Consider the following 23,400-nt stretch of genomic DNA (forward strand, 5'->3'; position numbering starts at 1 on the left):
AAGTCGATATCGCTTGTGCGGCGAGGGGCGATGGCCTGGCAGGCTGGGCGGGATGTCTGGACGGACGGACGGACGGACGGACAAGTTGGCACTGGTGTGGTGTTTTGCCGATGAATGTTGCTGGTTGACGGCGGGAGATGACAACATTTCGCCCATCAGGTGTGTTTTGGCGTTGCTGGATTGTTCCGGTCGTTGTCTCTTTCTCCGTCTGGAGCAGCAACAGCAGGAGCAGACGTCTGCCTGCCTGCCTAGATAGGTATCTACCTCACCTGCCTTCCCTTCCGAGATTGACCTGCAGTGCGCGCCTTCCTAGAAACTGTATCTTGGACCGGACTCCCCTTCCGTGCCACAAGTAGATACCTATGACTCTGATGCACCGGTAGGCTTTCTGATGTACGTACCTGCCTAATGGAATATGCTTGTACAGATGTCGTACTTGCACGTGTATCCAGGTACTGTCGTTTCTTAGTCAGCCGAACCGTCTGGAAACATCCCGTCAGCGTAACTCTGGCAAGTCCACCGTCGCCAAACCAATCCAGCCCGCCCAACTTCGCACGTAAGATACATATCCAAAGGACGAATGTTGACGCTCCTCATTGATTCACCTCAATCCAGGTTCATAGACTCCCATCGTCACCACGCGCTAACACCGGTCCCATCCGAGACCACCAATCATCATTACCGATCCAACTGACGTCGCCCCAATTCCAGCCTTTACTTCTGTTGACAGCAACCGTGTGTATTGGTTACCTACCGGTAGGTATGTAGTCAGGGACCCGAAACTCCCCCCTACCTACCTAGGCCTAGATCCCTTGATCCTAGCATCCACTCAGACGGCGTCACTGCCACTGCACAGCACAAGGGACAGCTGCGACGTTCAAGATGGCAGGGTACTATTTGACGAACGAATAAATGAAGCAGCACTCGAAATCTTCACCTGCTCCGGCGGGGGCTGAAGTGCCTTGTTCCGGGTTTCCCTCTTCGCATTCCAAGATGTCGGCCGCATTGCATCTGCACAATATCAGGGCACCGTATCCAGTAGCAGCCCACGCAACACGAGAAACCGACAGCTCCGAGCTTGTTCTCAGGCACTAGACCCCAATGGACCCCATCTGATGTGTGCCTTGCCGGGAGGGGGCGGTGGTGGAGTCTGTTGGGCGAGACCTGTCTGGTGCCACTCGACCTCTAAACTAGGTATTGTACGGTAATTCCCAACTCGAGCTACTACTACCGGTACGGTTAATTTAAAAAAAAAAAAGCCCTGGAAAAGACAAGATCGCCGGGTCCTGGGCCTTGTCTTGGGGCGGTCGTCCGGTAGGACGTCATCGTCGTGATCGACACGGACGACAACCGGCTTCCCGAAACGGCAAGGGAGCGACCGTTTCGCACACCCGCGAAACCCTACCAGAAGCCATCAAACCTGCCAGCCTGCCAACGGCCTGCAAACCGACATCGATGGCAAATTTGGTACCTTGCCTCGCCTCTTTCACCTGTCACTGTCCCCCAAGGTTTCACTCCTCTCCTGAATCAGCACCGCCAATCGAATGCTCGGGTCGAACTAATCGCACCAATTTCGCAGGTGTATTTCCCGCCACTCGGGGGGGATATTTTTGTTTCTGAATGCCTGCTGTCTCCTGACTCGAGACGTCAGCGCTCAGCAAAGCAACAGCCTGCGTGTCATCACATCATATTTCACCCACGCCTGATGGCCTTCTTCGGCGCTGTGGTGCCGCTCGACTGGAAAACACTCCCTTGGGCGGCTACTTGCAGCTCAAAGAACGACTCTGCAGGATGAAGCCGGCTTTTCCTGCTGCTGTGCCTGCTCGAGGCCCCACGTAGTTTACACAAGAGAGCGCAGGTGCGCAGATGCGCAGATATCGAGACAAGGACGGCAATGGCATGCAAACCGTCTGCTCGCTTTTCTTTCGTCTGAACTCGGCAAGAACTACCTCCCTCGACTGCAGAGACGAAACGGCTCTAGCAAAGCAAGCCGCTTCGCTGCATGTACCCTCTGACCGGCCTGACGCTTGTATCTCGAGTCTGAGCGACTTTGACTAGGTTCTTTGTGGCCAAGTAGCGACCTGTCTGTTTTGGTCGTTGCCTGAGGTGGGCTGAAAGGGCAAACCCAAACTGCAGAAGTCGAGATAGACCAGCCCAGTCGCAGTTTGTCAGAGTCTGGGTGGTTTTGTCGCTGACGGGCGGGGGCGCTACGGCACGGCATTGGCGTTGGCATTGACGCTGACGCACGCCCGGCCATCTTCTGCCAACCCTTTTCGTTCTGTGTCAGCCCGGATGGGAGGGAGTGTGTATACAACCAACTAACTGTTGGCTTCCGTCCATCTTTTCAATACCTCACAAGAATACCTATATCTGTGCTACCTATACGCAGCCTTGACAAGGCGGGAGTGGCACCTAGCCGTTTTTTCGAACCCGGATAATGGCAGCCCCCTCGTCGTGTTCCCAGGGCCCCTACTCGGTACTAGAAGAACATTCCTTTGGCGACGGCAGGCCGGCCGCAACGTCGGCGCGGTGACATTCCTTGGCCTTATCAACCAAGTCCTTGGTCCTCTCCTCTGTGCTTCGTCAACATACGTACCAGGACACCATCATCGGCGGCACGCAACACCATACCGGCAGGTAATTGCACTACGGATGATGGTGTACACCGAAGACAAGCTCTCGGCAACCAGTCAAGTTGCCTGGCCGTTTCGCTGACCGTTTGCTGGCCGAGTGTGCTTTCTTCCCCTTGGCTGACTTGAGGGTGTCCCCGGGCCATCCATGATTAAAGCGAACCCCTCCCCGCGATCCTTACTCCGTGTCGGCAAGGATCAGTCGACTCGTAGCGTCGTCATTGCGCCCAGGATAACCCCCCCCTTGTCCTCTCAAAAAAATACTTGACGTTGCAGTGTCTTTCAATCATCGCCCAATTTTCGCCCCTCATCCTCGTCTTACTCTCTCTTTTTCTTATTCGCCAACAGCCTCAGCCTCGGTGACGTTATCTTTGTCATCTGGTGAGTGATGCTAACTCCCTTCTCCCATACTCATCTATATCCTCCTACATGCCATAAACCCTACACCATATGTCATGCGCATCATCCATACTCGGCACCATCCACTATCTGTCTTGTTTTGTCTGGAACTCATACGGGGACGGTGCATGGATTCACGTCTTCGTCCTATTTTTGAGCCCACGCCCCCGGCCACACCCTCGCCCACTCTGCCCATTGCTTTGATTGCACCCTCGATTCTCGTGCTCCTCGGAAAGCTGACTCGCCCCTCTTTTCTCCCACAGCTGCAGGTGCATGCAGTGCAGCAGTGCAGTGCAGTACACTAGAACTTCATTGCGAGCTTGGACGTTTCGACAGCGATCTGAAGCCAGTCCAATCCAGTCCACCCACTCTAGCCTGACCTAGCCCACCTGGCCTGACCCGAACCCGACGACGACACCTAGCCCCAGTCCCATTTGACCGGGGGGGCCTCATAAGCGCAAGCAAGACTGGATATTGAATTAAACTGAGGTGAACTGAGGGGAGACCGGACCCCGCCATTCTCACAGCTCATACTGGCGACTATTCCGCTTCGGTGGGCTTCCTAACGACTGCCCCTCCTCCTCCTCCTCCTCCTCCTCCTCCTTCTTCTCTCCCTCGCACCCTGCCTTACAATACATTTCCTCCTCCAAGAAGAAAAAGACCGAGGGAAAAAAAAAGGGCCCCGTCCGTTTGGTATATTGTCTCGTCCAGAAAACCGACCAAGAAAGTGAGACACCACAACACCCCCTCAAACGAGCAATAGGCCTGGAAAGCCACCGGACGCCAAAGCACACCTAGGTGCAAGGGAAAGAAAAAAAAAAAAAAAAGAGGAAGAGGGAAAAAAAAAGGCCAAAAGGAATTCACTAGGGCAGAATCCTCACGTGGTTGCGACGTGAATCTTCCCGCTACCTCCGTCCCTCTCCGTCTCTGGGCTATCTATTCAAGCCAGTCAGCGCCCAACCCAATTCCAGCAGCCCCCTCATATACTTCCCTCGCTGTTCTCTCCTCCCGAGGCTCTTGGTAGTCTTCCTGCACAATACTTTGGCGGTGATAACCGCAGCGACGAGAGCGACGACGTCGACCAAAACGACTTGTCACCGGCTCGGCCGCTAGAGGTCACCATGGATCACCGCTACTCCTCTTCGCGGTACACAACCGCCCGCCCGCGGTCTCCCACATTCAATCCCGCAAGGGCTTCGCTTCCGACGAGCATCGGCTACAGCTCCATGTATGGAGGAGATATTCATGTCATGCCCACGTCTTCGACTAGATACGCACCAGCGAGCTCTCGGGGCCACCACCATCACCAGTCGGCCACTCCGGCGACTACCACAACAACCTACGCCGTTACCAAGGACCCTCTTACTCGTGGAACAGGCCTGAGAGAAGCGAGCCGCACCCGTAACCATCGCTCGTCGACCCTCGACTCTACCGCCGCTCGTCCAGTCATTGTTACAACAACCCAGGCCCGACCGCAGGCGAGCTCGTCATCCCACCATTCTTCGAGCAATAGACACTCCAGCCCGACTCGTGACGACTATCGCTCCAGCGATTCGACCTTCTACACCCAGCCCGCCTCCTCCATACGTTCCCGAAGCCATCACCGAGGTGGCTCTTACAGTGCCACAATGGACAACGAAGAGTTTACTCGTCTACGCGAGCGAACTCTCGATCCTGCCGCAATCAGACTAGACACATACCGCCCGCCGAGGTCGTCCACCGTCTACCCCAGCAGCACTCGACACGCCAGTGCCCCCATCGACATTGGCGGAGACGGCTACGAATATACTACACCAAGCGACCTCGCACGCTACGACTTGGACCACAGCCGGCCCCCATCACGATCTCGCCGGAGAGAGAGCATCGACCGGGGCTACTACCGTCCCAGTGTCAATGTGACGACAACCGAAAGCGCAAGTCGCCCTTACAACGATGCTGGCCGATACGACAAGCGATCTGGCCCCCCGCCCAGCACCCGGGGTTTCGATAAGATCAACCGCTCGGCCACGAATGTTTATGACCCGGCGATCCCTACCATCCCTCCCGCAGCTCCCGCAGCGCCTGTTCATCTACCGGTGCCTCACAGCCCGAAAGATCGACGCTCCATCGGTGGCCCATCGTCTTTGGATGTAGCTGCGCCGTCTGTAGCCGCCGCAACAGTCGCAGGTGCCACCGCCTCTCGACGTCCTGTCTCGGTGTACCAAGAAGGCCCCCCGCGGTCCAGCCATCACGAGGAATATTACCGAAGCCGCGAAGACGACCGTGCCCAGCGGCAGGCCAGGGACGTTGATCGTAAATACGACCCTGTCTATGGCAGCGGCGATTACTACGACGATGGTGTAGCGTCGCGAGGTTTCGGCATTCGTACAGACTCGGCCCCTGTCGGCGGCGACTTTGAAGACCGGCGTGAGCCGCGCAGAGAAGCACGCCCTGAGTCGCGGAACGGGTACCACTCTGAATCACGACCCGGATACCGGCCCGAGTCGCGCGGCGGCCACCGAACTTCCCCCTCGGACGCCAAGAGGGGCTCGGATGACGAGTCCAAGCGTCGGGATGATAAGGACCGGCATCTGCGCCGCACGAGTACGGCGACTGAAGATGAAGCTGAGCGAAAACGGTTGCGCGACAAGCTGACTGCGGGACTCGGCCTTGCAGCCACCGCGATTGGCCTCGGCTCCACGGCGAAGGAGAAGGAGAAGGACGAACGCCCCGAGAAGCTCGAGCGGGAGTCTCGCCGCCGTAGCGACGAGGAAGACGTTGGAGCTCGTACTGCTGAAAGATATAGGCCTCGAGGCGAGTCTCGAGACCCCCGCGACCGTGCCCCTGTCATCATCGAGACACGCAGAGCAACTGCGGATCAAGATGACGAGGCTCGTGACCGTGACAGAGACCGTGACAGAGACCGCGACAGAGAACGGAGCCGCAGCCGCAGCCGCCGGGAGGCCGAGGCTCGGCCCACGGGCGACAGCCTTCCTACATCACAACGCGATGCCTCTCCAGACGACGACGAACAAAAGTCCAGGCGGCCCAAGAGGCAGGCAATCGGCTTCAACCCTACCAACACGAATGATATCCGGGAGTTGAAGGAGCAGTTGGCGGCCATGAAGGACGACAAACCCAAGGAGAAGGTGCCCATACTCGCAGACAGGTCGGATCGCGCCGAACGCCCGGAACGTTCCGAAAGGTTGGAACGCCCTGAACGATCGGAACGATCGGAACGTCCCGAGAGATACGAGCGATCGGAGCGATCTGAGCGACTGGACAGGTCCGATCGGTTGGAGAGGGATGACAGGTCGGACCAGCAAACCTACGCCGACCTCCCTATCCCAGAAACGAAGGAACGCACGCCTTCGCCCAAGAAGGAATCACCTCCTCCAAAGCGGGAATCGCCCGTTTCTGTCCCGTCGGCCGATTCAGTCACTGTCTCGTCCAAAGATGACCACCGCGGCCGTGATACGACGCCGCCTCGTTCGGACGAGAAGCAGGTCCGCGTCGTGTCACCACCCCGCGACAAGTCCGATGCCAAACCTCTCAAGGGCATTCTGAAGGCACCCAGTCGGTTCCCGGAAGAAGACAACCCCGTCCGTGAGGGTGTTGCGCCCCACAAGGATGACAAGAAGTTAAAGGAGGTCCCACCCGGTGCCCGATGGACCAAGATCAGTCGCAAGATTGTCAACCCGGAGGCGTTGACCATCGGCAAGGAGCGCTTTGAGGTTCGCGACGATTTCGTCATCGTCCTTCGCGTTCTCAGCAAGGAGGAAATCCAGGCCTATGCTGCCGCAACGCAGGTCTTGAGAGGTGTGTAAACGGCCCTGGACTTTTACATGATCCGGACTAACAAATGGTACAGAGCGGAGGCGTGAAGAGTCTGGCAAAGACCGCGACCGGGACTACGACCGTGGCCGCGATCGGGATAGCGATGACGATAACAGGCGGAGGCACCGTTACCATAGGAGAGAAGAAGACGACGATGACCGTTACGACGACGATCGCGATAGGGACCGTTCCCGCAGACACCGTCGAGACGACGACGATTACGATGACCCAAGGCGTCGTGATGATTACCACCGTCACCACCGGGACCGCGAGCGCGAGCCTCTGGCCATTGAGGGCTGAAGGTGATGAAACCAATGTACGAGGGGAGGGTCATGTGGAGAAGCAGTTTTGGTCATGACAGCATCTGGCGATGAGCCCATGAAGCGAGAATCGTATACTTTTTCATTTAAAAAGAACAAAACCAACTTTTTGTCATGTTTATCACGATTTGGGGGAATGTATGGTTTTTATCTACAAAGGAAGAGAAAAGGATAGCGGCTACGAAGGCAATGCAAAACCCTATAAACACATGCATTCGAAGGCGTAACTTTTTGTTTTATGTGGTTCGAGACAAAGACGAATGCTCAAGGGGGCCCACCTGTAGCGCCAAGGTTCGACAGGGAGAAGCCAGCCATCCAAGGACCCAGTGTAAGTGGTCTCGTGAGGCGGCTCGCACGAACTGGTCTTGCGTCCGCGCGAACACTATGACGTGTTGGCTTGCGAGGATGAGGGTTTTTGGGGTTTGGGTTTTGAGGAGAGAATGCTGGTTGGTCGTGTGGGTTTGGTGGAGAGGGGGGCCCTTGACGGCGCTAGGGAAAGCAGCAGCAGTTTGATATCCGTTTTCCGGCCTCGGCGGTAAGCGCGTGTCGGATTTTGTGATTCTTAGTCTATACGGGAACCATGGTGTTGTTCGCATGAGAAGACGGGTCGGAGGGGCGGAGTTGAGAGATGGTTGACGTTTCTGGTTGTCGGACGTCCTAGAGGGAGAGAGGTGCTGGTGTCTGTCTGTCAACTCTTGGGCACCCTGATGAGTGGTCTGGTACTCCCACTCTTCGCCTCAACTTTCTCGTGGTGTGGGGCGTGGGGAGGTAGAAACGATTGTGTAGCATGTCAGTATTGTGCTATCTTGCGATGATGCTATCAGATACATGGCGTTGTATTGATCACCCTTGAAGCTTCAGTCTGGAGTGAGTTCCGAGGCTGACTGGGTTACTTTAAAGCTTGGATCCCTCTCGCATACGGATGACTTGATGTCCCCGGCCGTTGAGGTTGGCCGTTTGAGGCTGGTGAGAGTTCCGCCACTCTACGGCGCGCTACCTCAAGAGCCTCACCCAGACAAGACATATATGTCGCGTCTCGTCCGCCAGCTCCCCCCAGGTCTCCGAGAACCGTGTCCGCCTTCAACTCTCCTCCGCCAGAGATACCATGGTTTCCTAAAGGGTTCCTGGGCGGCCTCCCTCGCGACGCATCACACTATCCTCCCACCTCTCATGGTGCCGTATGGGAGGGGGGCTCCCCAGCGAAAGTCAAACCCAGAACCACCACCTTTTGCGCCTCTCGCCATCTCCTACCTTCTCCGAATCCGCCAGCCAGGTGCATATATAATGCTGCCCCCTATCGACTGACATCTCTCTCTCCCTCTCTCTCTCTTCCCCGTTTCCTCCTCATCATCAACCGCTCGCCCGTCTTTGGACACCACCGCAACTCCACAAAGACAGAACAACACCCCGAGATGAGACACGTCGTCTTCTTGACCGGCCTCCTGGCCGCTGTCGGCCCCTTCCTGGTCGGCGCCCAGACCCAGAGCGGCGGAGACGAGCCGGACGTAAGCCCGACGATCGGCACAGTCAAGCTCGAGCCCAGCTTCGTTGAGTGGCTCAGGCAGCAGCGGAAGCTCAAGAAGGTCGACGTCCCGCCCAATCTTCCGGCCTTGAACTCCTTCACCACCGTCACCACCACCGGCTCGGGCTCCCCGGCGTCTACTGCCACCCGCGTCATTTTGCCCAAGCGGGACGCGCAAGTCACCGCGGCCCCGACCATCGGCGCGGACAAGACCAGACTCGCCCTTAAGGAGTGGTTCCGCACGCAGACGAAGAAGACTATATCCGTCGAAGTCGCGAGGATGAAGTCCCTTTCCAAGTTCAAGCTTCTGACCGCGGCCAACGCCACCACCGCCCCCACTTCCACCAGCTCCGGCTCCGGCTCCGGCTCCGGCTTCTCGGCGGAAACACCCACGGCGTCTACTACCACGACCGCCACCCGCGTCAATTTGCCTAAGCGGGACGCGCAAGTCACCGTGTCCACGACCTTCGGCGCGGAACCGACCAAATGGGGCCCTAAGGGCTGGTGGGACCTGCAGACGAGGAGGACCATGTCCGTCGAAGTCGCGAAGATGAAGTCCTTCGCCAAGCTCAAGCTTCCGACCCCGGTCGTCGTCACCACCGCCCCTGCCTCCTCCACCGGCTCCGGATCCTCCGCGGAGACACCCACGGCGGAGACACCCACGGCGTCCGCCGCCCCTACCTCCACCGGCTCCGGCTCCGGATCCTCGGCGAAGACACCCACGGCGGAGACACCTACGGCGTCCACCGCCGCGACCAGCACCGGCGCCCCCGTACAGGAGCGGGCCGCGGGCAAGGGGGCCGGTTTACTCTTCTTCAAGTGCCGCTCCAAAAAGTGCGAGAACTTGTGCGGCAGCTGTGACAGGCACCTCAAGTATCTGTCCCGCGAGGAAGAGAAGGCCCGCGAAGAGAAGCTCCGTGAGCAGAAGGCCCACGAGGAGAGGCTCCGCGAAGTGAAGCTCCGCGAAGAGCAGCTCCGCAAGCAGACGCTCCCCAAGGAGACGATCCAGAAGAGGGAGACGCCCGGCCAGGAGGCGGTTAGCAACGAGGCCCCCGGCCACTGGCGCGGCAAAAAGTGCCGCCAGAAATGGGGCCCGACTAAACCCTGCGCCACGACGCCCACGACACCTAAGAAGCCCAAGTGGCCCCAGAAGCCGATGACCACTACCACCACTACCACCTCCGCCGCCACTTCCTCCTCCTCCTCCGCCACTTCCTCCTCCTCCTCCGCCTCCGCCTCCGCCTCCACCTCTGACTACACCCCGACCTACATCCTCAACCCCTACCCCACCATGCCCGCAGCGGGATTAGGGAGTGACCCGGAAGTACCCCCCCGTCCCACCGAACCCGTCATCAAGCGCAGCCAGGCGGAGCCGCAGCTCACCCGGGACAATGAACTCAGGCCCATCATCCCGACCCTGCCCCGTCCCATCCTGGACGTGCCCCCTGTCCCCGTCACCCCCCAAGATTCGTCTTGTGAACCTCCCGCTCACAAATTTCTGACTCTGGATGATCTCCCGCTGCCCACCCACCCCCTTCCGGATTACTATCCCAACAGAGATCGGCCCTTACACTGTATTCCCTCACGCCCACATATGCTGTTGCCCGGGCGGCATGATGATCGTGAGGGGCCGGTTCCCGGGTTCAGGCCCGCATTCGGCCAGACCTCGGCCGACACCCAGAAGTAAGTAGGAACGGTTACTCAAAGACCGTCCAAGGGTGGACGGCACATACGGGAAAGGCCTCCCCCCTCGCCTTTTCGTGGAGGTCGGTTCTTGGGCCCATCGACGGCAGCCAAGTGTGATCGCCAGTATACGTTTGTTGTTGTTTTTGTTTTGTTTTTCTTTCGGAATCGGTGTTGCAAATCCGTCTAGTCGTCAAGGTTCGTCGAATTTCGAAAGGGGGGGGTTCAGTTCGCTTGCTGGGACGGAGTAACGGAGACAGACAAAATGGTTGACACGAGCGTGTGCCGAAAGGCCCGGGGGACGTAGTCTAGTGCGCTTTAATACAAAAGTGATTTGGTAAACAAAAGAAGAACATCGCCCGAGTGAAGAAGATGGCTGTGACAATCTCTGAAAATCTCGATTTTTATTTCATTTCATTTTACTTTTTACTATTTCTTCACTGCAAAGGCCCCCTCGACTCACCCATTCCAGGCGGCTCGACTCACGACCACAGCTTCTGGATGAGGTACTCCATCTGCTCCGTGCGGTAGGTGTCGGGCAGGACGCGCGCCAGCGAGGTGACGTTGGCGTCGAAGCTGATGATCTCGGGGCTCTCGGGGCGGTACGCCGGCCAGGTGACGTTGCTCGCGCCGCTCCGGTTCGGGTCGCCCTTGGCGATGAAGGCGACCCACATGCGCGACATGAGGCCGGCCAGCTGCTTGTAGGTCTCGGGCTTGCCCTGGAAGGGGTCGACGGCGACGGCGGTCTCGTAGCCGAGGCCGCCCGTGTTGTCGAAGACGAAGGCGACTTCCTGGAAGTGGTCGACGCCCCGGACGGGCGGCAGGCCGTTGACCAGCACGTTGAAGTTGTACGAGTAGACGGTCTGGTTCGCGGCGGCCCAGCGGCGGGCGAAGAGGCGGCGGGGCGCGTGCTGGGCCCGGTCGCCGGCGAAGGCGTTGACGCGCTTCCACATGGCGCCGTACCAGGCGTCGGCGCCTGTCGGGCGGCCCTCGAGGACCGCCGGGTTGCCGAGGCGCGGGATGTCCGGGTAAAGGGCCGAGAGGACGTCGGTCGTGACGTTGCCGGCGCCGCCGGAGCGGAGGTAGGCGCACCACTGCTCGGTGGTGTTGACGCCCTTGACGCCGAACTGGGTGCCCTCGTCCGAGTTGGTGCCGATGATGAGCGGGACGTGGGTGAAGCGGCCCTCGTTGACGAGCTCGTGGCGCGCGGCGACGAGGAAGTCGCCGTCGACCACGCCGGAGAAGTCGGGGGTCGCGGCGGTGGCGTTGATGACGTTGCTCAGGTCCCAGGCCGGCACGCGGCGGAGGCACGCGAGGGTGCTGGCGGCCGAGGTGCAGTTGACCTTGGCCACGATGCCGTCGTAGTAGTCCTGCCAGGTGGTGGTGGCGGCGGACTCGACTTCGCCAAAGTTGGTGCCGAGGCCGGTGCCGCTCTGCAGGATGGCGGCGCGGTAGAGGCCGTCGTCGCGGCCGCCGTAGGCAAGCATCTGCGTGGAGACGCTGCGGGCGCCGGCGCTCTCGCCCCAGAGGGTGACTTGGGTCGGGTCGCCGCCGAAGGCGGCGATGTTCTCACGGACCCAGTGCAGGGCGAGACGCTGGTCGCGGAAGCCGAGGTTGCCGGCGCCCTCGGCCTTGAGCTCGTCGCTCCACAGGAAGCCCCAGGCGTGCAGGCGGTAGTTTATGCTGGCGGCGACGAAGGGGGTGCCCATGCTCACGCCCTGGTCGACGATGAAGGAGAGGTTGTAGCGGGGGTCGGCGCTGCCGCCGTTGGTCAGGCCGCCGCCGTGGATCCAGAGGGCGACGGGGAGCTTGGCGTCGGCGGCGACGCCGTGAGGGCGGACGACGTTGATGGTGAGGCAGTCCTCGGACACGTGGTTGCCCAGGACCCAGGTGTCGCTGCCGTAGCCGAAGCACAGCGGGGAGTACTCGGTGGCGTTGCGGGTGCCCTCCCAGGAGGAGTTCAGGGGCTGGGGCACGCGGAAGCGGAGGTCGTCGACGGGGGGGCGGGCATAGGGCATGCCGAGGAAGAAGTCCTGGTCGTAGGAGGGGCTGTAGACGCCGTAGTAGGAGCCGTTCTTGAGGTCGACGGTGGGAGCGGAGGCGGCGGCGGCGGCGTTGTTGTTGCTGTCCGGGACGGCCTGTCTCGGGACGAGGGCGGAGGCCGTGGCACAAGCCGCCGAGAGGGCCGCGAGCAGGTTGAATCGAGCCATGGCGTTCCGGAGGTGAGCTGCGGGTGCTGACGGTGCTTGACTGGCGTACGCTGCATCTCACCCTCTCTCGCCAGCCACAACGGCGGCGAGTCGCGAGCGTTATGTACCCGGGGTAGCAGTGGGGGCGCCTGAGCGAAGGCCGGACATTGGCAATCTACCTAGGTTGGACTCCATGCTGGAGACGATAGCCCACCGAGGCTCAAGGGCGGCGATCCCGGCATCGAACCACGAGACCCCAGATTGGGCCGGGGTGGCATCCAAGCCAAGGCGTGTAGGTTACGTCACTTGTCCATCGCGAAGAGGTCGCCGCGAGGTCGTACCGCCGCCGGGGCAGATATTCGATAGCTTGCTGTGTGTCGAAAGGAAACAATATCCAGTACTTGACAAGGGAAAAAAACGAACGCGCCGCCCGATGCAATGGTTCGGGTTGTTCTACCCCGCAGTCGTCGTGCATAATCGGCCCTACTCTGGCAGCTTTGGGGAATAAAGGAGAGAGAGAAGGCCATGGCGGCCAGGAGGAAGCTGGTGTTGCTTGGCACACGGTCAACTCCCGAGAAGATGGTTACGCCGGCTACCTATTCTGGACAAGGAAGAAGCCATGGATGGATGGGCTGGGAAGACTTGTGCTAGCCTCCGGGTTCGAGTCATGAGCAGTAGCAAGAAGAAGAAGGCCTACGTACGCGGATGGACCCTACTATGGCATTACGGCATGAGATTGCGGCATGGAAACAGGGTACGGCGTGCCGCGAATGGCTTACACCGTCGGATCGCGGCCGACCTCTGAAGATGCGGACAATTCCGGCTAACAGGGGATGGATGGGTATTCAGATATGGCCAGGGGTCGGTCGGTCAGGAGATCAGCACAGCGGGGAACCCGGAACGCAGATCTGGCCCCCGAAACCCGGCCAAACGGTGTCTGGCTGCGTGCTAGGAACCCAAGGGTAAAGGTAAAGGGCATGTGCAAATTTCCAACACGGAGGGAGAAATACGAATCAACGAGCTCCTAGCACGAGCAAGGTTCTACACACAGAAAGCGGGCATCGGTACGAAAGTGGAATACATGGACAAAATCAACCGTTCATTTCCGGGGGCGGGGAGGTGCTCCGTACCGTGTGTGTTTTGATTGGCACAGCTTTGTGCGGGGGATGTGTGGCCGCTTTATCTAGCCCTTGGGCTTACGTAACAGGGGAGCTAACCCAAGAATGAGAAAGAAGGAAAGAAAAAAAGAAAAGAAAAAGCTATGACGACATCCGTCCGCTCCGAGAAACACGGCCCCGAAAACTCGGGCTCCCAGCGCTGGACGACCAGGGCCCCGAACATCAACCCCCCTCCGGCCCTCCCGACGTCTCCGATCTCCCGGCCAAAGTCCAACGACATCCCGGACATCCCGCACACCTCTTCCGAGCACGACATTCTCTACACTCAATCAGTTGCCCCCTCACAACGCGACAACAGCGTCTTAGGTAAGTAAAAAATAAAAATAAAAACACCTCTCTCAACCTTGACACAAAACCTCGGCACGAAACTCACATGGCGTTTCAGAGAACAACAACAACAACAACAACCGCCCCCCGCTCTTCCGCAATGCCCGCGACCGTGGCCGCCAAGGGCGGCAAGTTCACCTACTGCGTCGGCAGCCCGACCTTCTCACCGGACGAGTACGCCAAGGACGCCGCCCGCCGCGAGCGCGCCAACGAGCTCCTCGCCAAGGACGACTTTTACGGCGCCATCGTCGTCTCCTTCCGCCTCCCCGAGCGCGACGACTATGTCTACCACGCCATGACCGCCGTCCGCCTCGCCGAGGTCCAGCGCGTCGTCGCCATGGGCGCCGCCAACGGCATGCACGCGTGGTACCGCGACGACGAAAACGACGGGAAGCCGGTGCGTCCAGCCTCTCTCTCTCTCTCTTTCTCTCTTTCATCTCAGGTCACATATACTTCATGTCGTCCCCCCAGCTGACCCCGCCGCCAGCTCGACCCCCCGCCCCGCGCCGACATCGACGCCTACATCCAGATCTTCTCCCCGACCACCTCGACCCCGGCCGCGCTCAAGTCCTTCCTCGCCAACGCGAAGAAGGGCTCGGTGCGCGCCGCCGCCGCCGCCCACCTCCTCGCCCGCCGCCACGTCCACCCGGCCCTCGCCGACGCCCTCGCCGTCCCCCGCGTCAAGTCGCCCGCCGCCGCCGCCGCCCTGCCGCCGAACCCCTACCTCGACTTCTGGGCCTGGTCCTGCCGGAACCTCGAGTGGTGCGGGCCCACCCCCGCCACCGGCCGCCCCGGCGCCAGGCTGCAGAGCCACCACGTCCTTCCCCGTCCTCATGCACCACTTCGGCTGCGCCGCCCCGACCCACGACGCCCTCTGCGCCCTCCGCACCCTCGCCGCCGGCCGGCCCCGTCGCCGACGTCGGCTCCGGCAACGGCTACTGGTCCCCACATGCTCCGCGCCTACGGCCTCGCCGCCGTCCACCCCGTCGACAACATGCAGTCCGCCTGGCGCGTCACCTGGGTCCCCGACACCGTCGCCGCCGACGGCGCCGCCTTCCTTGGAGCCACCGAACCTCACGGCGGCCGCGACCTCGTCCTCCTCTCGTCTACCCCATCGTCGGCGGCCCCGTCGCCGGCGGCCCCGAGGGCGGCTTCACCCGCCGCCTCGTCGACGCCTACCGCGGCGACACCCTCGCCGTCGTCGGCACCCAGAACCGCAACGGCTACACCGCCTTCCGCGACATGACCGTCGACGAGTACATGGACCGCGAGCAGCCCGAATGGACAAAGGTCCTGCAGATCCCGCTGCCCAGCTTCGCCGGCAAGGACGAGGCCCTCTTCGTCTTCCAGAGGGGGGAGAGGGCCCCGCCCAAGCATGTCGTGCAGGGCGAGGCCAAGACCTAGCGCCGTTTACGCCTCGCATGTTGAAACAGAGAAGTCAAAATATGAATTAAAACAAAAGCACGGGTTAATGTGTATACAATGTATCAAACGGCTGCACACTACCGTGCCATGACATGCATGCATGCTACTGTGAGTGGTTTCGACAGCCCCAAGCAACAAAACTATGGTCGCCCTCCTCTTGGAACCCGACATCAACCTCGACCCGCTGTCAAAAATCACACGTCACATGGCACCGACCTTTGCTTTTTTTTCTTTCTCATCAAGGGAGTCTCTGCGCTGTTGATGTAGAAAACTCCCGGGAAAAAAATTGTGATTCTTTAACTGCCAAATCTATAAAAACCCCGTTCGTCCCCCCCCCCCCCCCCAAAGTAGAAAAGAGCAAAAAGAAAAATCCACTCCATGCCCGTTGTCAGTCAGTCCTCCATTCTTGGCTTCCATATGCGCCGCCACCAGGCGGGGGAAGCATATCTCAAGCCAGCAAGTACGCTCTCTCCGACGCCTCGCAGAATCGAAGTTTGGGCAGCCAAGAATATGTCGCGCGCGGGCCACGATGGGGGGGGAGAAGACGGGAATCAGCACACGACTCCCCCCTTCCCGCATAGTAACCGAAAACGAGAAGGAATGAGACGAAAGAGAAAGAAGAATAATGTACCGAGAAATTGACAAAAACCGGACAGACGTCACACCCCTTCACCGGAAACAAAACCTCGACTGCCTCGAACCAAATGAGAAAGCCCAACTGAAGAAGAACAAAATGAAAAATGACAAAAATAGAACCGAATGCCTCGAAGTTTTTCTTTTTGGAGCAGGGAAAAAAAGCAGATATCCGCCTCATATCTTTTCGTCGTGGGTCCAAGGCGTCGTAGCAAAGCTCGTGTGCTGTTTGCTGCATGAACGAAAAAATTGATAGCCTCCGCCGAGCCACCTCTGTCCAAACCTGTCTGGACCATCCCGTCCCTCAAAAAGTGACGGTTCACACCATTGGTCGAGAGGATAAGAGAGAGAGTATAGAAGAAGAAGAAATAGCAGTCATCGTCATGTCGTCATCGTCCGAGAAGATTGGTTCTCCGCTTTCCCCTGTCCTCGCCTCCTCTCTAGACCTATCTGGGGTTGATTAAGCACGTATAATACAAATATTTTCACTTTTTCCCCTTTTTTAGTTGTCCGTGTCTCTGTGTGTGTGTGTGGTCGTGAGACGTAGGTATGGACGATGCGCGCGGAATGAAGTCGAAATAAGCACTGGAAAATGTATGAACCGATTTGATGAGTGCGACACGCTTGGATGATGCTGAATGTGGTGAGGTTTGTGGATGACAATGCGGTCAGTCCAAGTGCGTAGTGAGAAGAACCCGTCACAGATGGGCATAGTAGTGTTCGCAATCTTGAGCGGGGAGTCGAGCGTGAGCCGCTTACTCCTCGGCCTCGCCCTTCCTCATTCTCTCGTTCCACTTCCGCTTGCCAACGCGCGTCTCGTAGTGAGGTGCCAGTGTCTTAACGTCCTGCATGATGGACTCGATGGCAGAACGGGTCTTGTTACGGTAGCAGTCCACTGCTTCTGTTAGCGTCTCACTTCACTCAACGACTGGGGACAGAACACTCACGGGCTCTCTGGAGGAACACAGTCCGTCCCGCAAAGACACGGCTCTGCAGCCACGCCATGCGATACCCGAGGTCGTTCAGCCGAACCTCCTTGCCTCGAACACTCTTCCTCATACGCGGAATGGCAACCTCGCCCTCGGTGTTCTCGCCGATGGGAACCTTGACCATGGACTTGCTGTTGCCGGCGCCTCTGCGGGAGCCGCGACCTTCAGTCTCCTCAACGCCGTCATCCTCCTCGTCTGCATCTTCTTGGAAGAATTTGGAGCCAGTGGCTGACGGCGGCGGGCTCTGCATCTCGCGCGGGAAATACGACCGGGGGAAGACGGACGCACCCTTGCGGAAGGAGTCGGGAATCTCCTTGGTGTCGACGCCGTCGAGCGTGACTCTGACACGCAGACGGGAGCCTCGGACATTGTCCTCGACGAGAATGAACTTGCGCTTCTTGGCCTCTGGGATGTTAGGGAACAGGTCTTCGGGCTCGCCATTGTCGCTGCGGCTGTGGCGGCGCGCAGTGACGGCACCGCCGTGAGAGCCGCTGCCCATATGGGGCATCGAACCGGAACTGGGCGCCGGGTAGCCGCTATGACTGCCGTAGCTGCTGGAGAAAACCTGCGACTGCCTCACGTCGTCGCCGCCAGCCTGGCCTGCGGGGGCTTGGTGATGGTGATGGTGTTCATCCATGTACTCGCCATCTCCTGTTCAGATATAAGTCAGCCAACGCTATAATAAAACGATAATGGAAACGGTATTTTGGAAAGGCGTATGCGGACGAGCGGAGTACGAGAGGGGTAAGTATGTTTGATCGACAACCCTGATAATACGAACCAACGGCAACGCGAAACGCTCAAGATAACAAAAGGGAGTATTCGGGGAGGGGCTCCGATTTTTTTTTTTTTTTTGGAGGTACATGAGTGCCATGGCATGAGCTTTTGGGGCTTTGATTTTCCTTCTCATTTTTTCTTTCCGACGTCTTCTCTTACGAGACGACAACAGAAGCCAAGGCGATAGGGACGCGAAAGGATGGGGTTGAATGCCAAAAAACGCTAAGCAATGCGACTTTTTGCCGGCATCTCTTCTAAGAGATATACCGCATGTTGCCCGACAAGTTCGGGACAAGTGACTAACGACGGCAACAGCAGCAACTGCGTGCAGCAACTATGGTAATGTACAGATCTGTGCCGTAGAGAAAAGGAAATCCCTCTCGACCCGCGGCGAGCTTTGCTGTATCGTGGCAGTTGCTTTGATGCGGCGGCCGAAAACCGGGCGCTATACATCAGGAAGCGCAAGAAAAAAAAAAGACAACAGCGCAACGGACCCAAACCCGAGATATCTGACCAACTAGCAGAGGAATAATGTAATAAAGGCACAGAGATGATAAAAAAAATTGTGTTTGTGATGAAGCTCGTGTCGTTCTCGAGCACGGCTGACAGGCAGGTGATGAAGAGGGGGGAAAGGTATCACATAATCAACGATCTTTGGGGAGGGGTTGTGCCGGGCAGTGTGTATGTGCGGTGCGATGCAACAACATTCAACAAACAACGATGGGGCTCGCAAACGCTGCAGATGCTGAGGGGCTTTCTTGATCACATCTGGTGGAACATACCGACTTCATCCCCTCCACCCGGAGCGTTGGCGTGCGACATATGACCCATGTTCATACCAGGCATCTTGGATGATGCACCCGCGGGTCCCATGCCACCTGCACCTTGAGGCATCCCTGGCGGACTGGGGCCGCCCATGTGTCCACCGGGGTGAGGCCCTCCCTGAACCGACTTCCTGGTGTTCATCTTGGCCATGCGGCGAACTCTTCGGCTTCGGAGCCGGGGATCTTGGTTACTGTTCCGCCAGCTGTCCACGGCGCGTTGGATGAGGCCTCGCTTGCCGCGCAGAGGGGGGTTCAGCTGAGCGAGAGCCCAACCGACAGTGTTGCACTCGGTCTCGTACACTTGCCGGTTGCCTCGGTATTGATCCTTGGGGCAGCAGGCTCTTGGGTAAACGCAGTTCTCCGTCTTGAACTCGGCCGACAGCTCATCCGTGTTGACCGACTCAACGTCGCAACGGATGGTGTACTCCATCTTGACGCGGTCGCGCGAGTACTCGAACGCGATCCATTGAACACCGTTCTGGTCTTGCCTGACGACCAGAGGCGTGGTGGCCGGGATGGGACCGGGCGCCGCGTTGGGGTTGACGCCACCCGGAGTCGACCCGGTGGGGGTGTTGAGCGCGGCACCATTCTGGGGATGCTGAGCGTGCTGCATGGGGGTCGTCTGGGGCTTCTGGAGCTGCAGAGGCACTTGGGGCTCCGTCTTCATCTGACCGCGCGGGCTGTTGGTCATCTGGGCCTGGTTGTGTTGCGCCGCGTGCTGGGGCATGTGTTGCTGTTGCTGCTGCTGCTGCTGCTGTTGAGACTGCGCAGACATCATCATGTTGGGCTGCGAAGACATGGACTGGTGCGTCTGGGCGGCGTGCTGCGCGTACGGCGACTGCTGAGGTTGCGCCTGCATCGACGGGTAGTGCGCTTGCTGGGTCTGGTAGTACATGTGCTGCTGGAGAGGCTGGGACGGCGGCTGGCCGTAGATGCTACGGTGCTGGTCATGCTGGGAGGGAGAGGCCACCGACGCGGGCGAGTTCGACTGCGGCGTGTGGTAGGACATGGGAGGATAAGGTGGTCTCGGCATTTGAGCGGCGGCCATCATGTCGGATTGATCTGTCGGTTCGTCGTCAGCCACGTCTCGCTCTCTCGAGTGAAGCCATCCCAAGACGCGTCCCGTTGCGGTTCGCGCGCGCAGGACACGCGTCTCGGATGGGTTGGTTTGAGGGTCAGAGAGACTCACCGGCGGATGTGTATCCGCTTGTCGCGCCTGGAGTGCTGTAGGGACTCGGATGCGTGTAGTAGGGAAGAGCGTCCTGGGAGTGCTGTGCGCTGGTGGCCTGGCTCTGCTGCTGGTAGGCGGGCGCGATGGGATGTCCGGCCGAGGCGTAGGAGGGATGCTGCTGCGACTGGGCCTGGGGATGATGCTGTTGATGGACGATGCTCGAGGGTCGAGGATGTTGCTGGTGCTGCAGGTGTTGCTGCTGCTGAGTAGGCGCTTGACCCTGGGGCTGATGGTGGGGGTGATGCTGCATAGAGAAAAGACCCATTAGTCCCTCATCCAAAGACGCTTCGACGTATTAAAGTTGAATGTTAACAAGCAGAAGAGGAGGGAGAAAAAACAAAGTGAAGCAAGGCAGGGCGAGGCGCGTCTGTATTTTTATTTTTTGCACCTTGACACTGTCAGGGGACGGGGGGGAGGAAGGTGGGGGGGGGGGGGGGGGGTGTCCAGGTAGGTACCAGGGCAGGTGCGGATGTTGAGAAGTGGTTCCTTCCTGCCCCTGTTGCTCCCCTCCTTGGCTCGTCGGCGAGGGTTGCGCGCGGGCGAGGCGTGCTAGACCCAGTTTGGGACCCCTTTTCTGGTATAAAGTGGAATTTTTGCTTTGGGAAGGAGGCAGCCCCAGACCCAAGGCTAAGACGCATACTACAGCGCGGTAGCCAGATCGGAGGCGAGGGTAGGAATCAGGAGTGGAAGGATATTACTCTGGCTCTACTTTACCCCTGAATAATCAAGCAAAAGCTTCGGTTAAGGAAAATGAGCAGAGGTCGGGCAGGAGCGTAGATAGGTAGATACTACTACGACGAGGGTGACTCGGAAGCGGAACCCGTCGAGTTTCGAGAAGGCGGTAGGTAGGTAGCCTAGCTGGCTCTGGCGAATCTCTTGACTGGGGGAAGAGGGGGAAAGACAAGGTAGTACGATGAGGAGGGATTGTAAGGTAGAGAGTACAGGTAGAGTCGGGGGGAGAGAGTAGGTAAAATGGGTGATGCCGGGGGTGTCCAACGGTTGTTGGACAAGGCGACAGGAACACACCACCAGCAAGAGCGTGAGGGACGGGAAAAGATGCAATGAGATGACAAGGGAGTATGAAGGATGGAGGAGAGATGGCGATCGGAGCGAGGGTGCAGCAGGAATATGGGCAGGAGAGGGGATTGGGCGAGTGAGGGTACAAGAGAGGAACAGGGTAGCTATTTGAACATTGGAGCAAGGTCGGATTTGGAGTGGGTAATAATGATGGGGAGATGGGGAATAATGATTTGGGACAGGATGAGCAGATAGTGCAAAGTGCTAGGGGAGGGGGAGGAGGCGAGAGAGCCGGGGCCGGGGTCGGGACAGGAGGCGGTTTGGGACGAGAACTGTTCTCCATCTTACTCGCCGCGTCCGAATCGCGTTGTATCTTCTTCTTACCCAAGATGGAGCCGGAAGAGCAGCGGAGAGACCCAGGACCGGAGCCAACCCGCACCACAATACAGGAGAAAATGTCAAGAGCCAAAGCCAGAGCCAGTCCAAAAGCAGACGACCAGAGGTGCCGGAGGGGGGTGCGAACGCGGTGGAGCTTGATACAGTACCGCTGTCGCTTCTTGTTCGGGGCAGAGAAGGCGCAATGCAAGGTAATACAAGAGAGAAGGGGGGTGTGCAATGGCACGGTACCTTGATACCTTGGGCCACCACAATGCGAGGGTGCGGCACATACGGGGAAGGAGGAATTAGGAGACGGAGAGTATGTGTGCGTGTGGATAAGGGAGTGCGAGATATCAACCGAGACGACCATGTCAACGGCAATGTCCTTGCAAGTGCGCTACCGAGGCCGTGGGGCAAAAATTGGAGGCAAGGTAACGAACAGACATCTGCTAGTTGTACACACGCCCAAGCCAGAGGCCATGTTCGGTGTGTGATGTATATTGATGAGACGGTGATGTGTAATGAAGTGATGTGAAGAGGTGTGCGGGATCAATACGAGAATAGTAATCGCAATACGTCAAACAAGCCGAGCAAGCCAACGAGATGAGAGAGATACGAACAGCGGGTTGCGCAAGATGAAATAAAAATAAAAAGTACCACACAAAAGCCAGGTAGAGAGAATGTATGAAAAAAAAAATGCAGCCAGGGTTATGAACAAGCATACATGTGTATGTAGGTATGTATGTATGTGTGTGTGTGTGTGTGTGGGCGTGTGTGTGCGCGCTGCCTTTTTTTCTTCTTCTCCGCCCTGTTGTTTCCGCAGCGACTTGTGCAAGCAAGAAAAGGGACAGGGAAAGCAAATAGTTGGTTACCGTACCAGAAGAGCGTTGAGAGAGAGTTAAGAGAGAGAGAGAGAGATAGAGAGCGGCACCGAGTGAAATCTTGTCAGTTGGCGAACGCAGGTTTGATGCAGGACGGCAAGCAAGCCCGACAGAGAAGAGCTTCTCGATGCTTTTTCTTGCTGCAACTTGCAGAGACACAAAAGTACGAAGGCGGCGCGTGGAAAGAGGAAGGACAGGGGATATAACGACCGGGGAGGGAGTGCATATTGGCAGGAAGGAGGGTGGGTAAGGCATGGCATGGCATGGCGGCATGGACGAGGGCAAGGAAGGCGAGGAGAGAGGAAAGGACGTAACTGTCCGTCTGTGTGTCTGGCTTTCTGTAGAAGAGGTGAAGATGGGACAAGAGGGAAAGAGGGGCTGGAGACTGAGATGGAGGGGGTAAGGCTAGCGAGTCTTACCTTAGAAAGGCACCGAGTCTCTCCTTACAGAGAACCCTCCTCTTCATGAAGAGAAGGTGAAGGAATGGTATGGGAGGCTGTGAGGGGGGGAGGGCGTGTGGATATCATGAGTGGGATGGGGTGAAATGGGGAGTGGAGTGCGCCTGTGTTTGTGTACGTATTGTACTCCCAGGAGGGTGTGTGGGACAGCGCATGGGAGAAACGTGACAGGGGTTTCCTGCATTGTAGATGAAGCGACCAATGGCGGCACCCACTTGCAGGGCCGAGCTGGAGTCACTACCCAATCAGGCATGCCTCGTCCGGGGCTAGCCAGTGGACCAGGATAATACCGGGATGCCGCCGGATACCCTCTGTCTGTCTCTGCCACCTCTCTCTGAGTATTTGGGGGGGGGGGGGGGGGGAAAAAATAAACCGCTTGGTTGTCTTTGTGTCTTTGTGCGGGGTCCCTCTCTCTCTCTTTTTTTTTCTCGGGGCTGAAACCCCCCCCCTGATCCACTTGGGTGAAAGAGTTAACTGCAACTGCCAAAACGAATGCCACTTTGGGCGGGCCACTGGCGGGGGTTTCCCGCCATTAAAGGGGGGGGGGGCCCCCTTTGATAGAGGAAGCTTCCCACTTTGATTTCCCACTCCCTTGGTTTGGGCCCCTTTGCAGCCTGAATATGTACTAATATGCTTAAGGTTGGGATGAACAGAATATTCCGTGCGCCCGTAACTAAGATCATGAATGCACGCAATCGGACCAACATACATGTGGCGGAGTCC

At 58.4% G+C, this 23,400-nt stretch overlaps 5 protein-coding genes across 5 annotated transcripts; 3 read left to right on the plus strand and 2 right to left on the minus strand.

Moving 5' to 3' along the window:
• Window positions 1-4,150: 4,150 nt before the first annotated feature.
• GLRG_02640 (uncharacterized protein) lies at window positions 4,151-7,145 on the plus strand (the record flags this gene model as incomplete). Its single annotated transcript, XM_008092649.1, has 2 exons — window positions 4,151-6,827; window positions 6,880-7,145. The coding sequence occupies 2 exons, from the start codon at window positions 4,151-4,153 to the stop codon at window positions 7,143-7,145; spliced, it is 2,943 nt and encodes a 980-aa protein (XP_008090840.1).
• Window positions 7,146-8,577: 1,432 nt separating this feature from the next.
• Window positions 8,578-10,374, plus strand: GLRG_02641 (uncharacterized protein; the record flags this gene model as incomplete). The annotated part of the gene is made up of 1 exon (XM_008092650.1): window positions 8,578-10,374. One exon carries the CDS (start codon window positions 8,578-8,580, stop codon window positions 10,372-10,374), a length of 1,797 nt encoding a protein of 598 aa, XP_008090841.1.
• A 478-nt stretch (window positions 10,375-10,852) lies between these two features.
• On the minus strand, window positions 10,853-12,580 carry GLRG_02642 (carboxylesterase; the record flags this gene model as incomplete). Its single annotated transcript, XM_008092651.1, has 1 exon — window positions 10,853-12,580. One exon carries the CDS (start codon window positions 12,578-12,580, stop codon window positions 10,853-10,855), a length of 1,728 nt encoding a protein of 575 aa, XP_008090842.1.
• Window positions 12,581-14,164: 1,584 nt separating this feature from the next.
• GLRG_02643 (uncharacterized protein) lies at window positions 14,165-15,468 on the plus strand (the record flags this gene model as incomplete). The annotated part of the gene is made up of 3 exons (XM_008092652.1): window positions 14,165-14,461; window positions 14,552-15,157; window positions 15,211-15,468. 3 exons carry the CDS (start codon window positions 14,165-14,167, stop codon window positions 15,466-15,468), a joined length of 1,161 nt encoding a protein of 386 aa, XP_008090843.1.
• A 1,409-nt stretch (window positions 15,469-16,877) lies between these two features.
• Window positions 16,878-20,193, minus strand: GLRG_02644 (uncharacterized protein; the record flags this gene model as incomplete). The annotated part of the gene is made up of 4 exons (XM_008092653.1): window positions 16,878-17,017; window positions 17,070-17,762; window positions 18,671-19,774; window positions 19,902-20,193. 4 exons carry the CDS (start codon window positions 20,191-20,193, stop codon window positions 16,878-16,880), a joined length of 2,229 nt encoding a protein of 742 aa, XP_008090844.1.
• Window positions 20,194-23,400: the final 3,207 nt, after the last annotated feature.

This window comes from Colletotrichum graminicola (assembly GCF_000149035.1).
Source record: "Colletotrichum graminicola M1.001 genomic scaffold supercont1.5, whole genome shotgun sequence".
Classification (NCBI taxonomy): domain Eukaryota; kingdom Fungi; phylum Ascomycota; class Sordariomycetes; order Glomerellales; family Glomerellaceae; genus Colletotrichum; species Colletotrichum graminicola.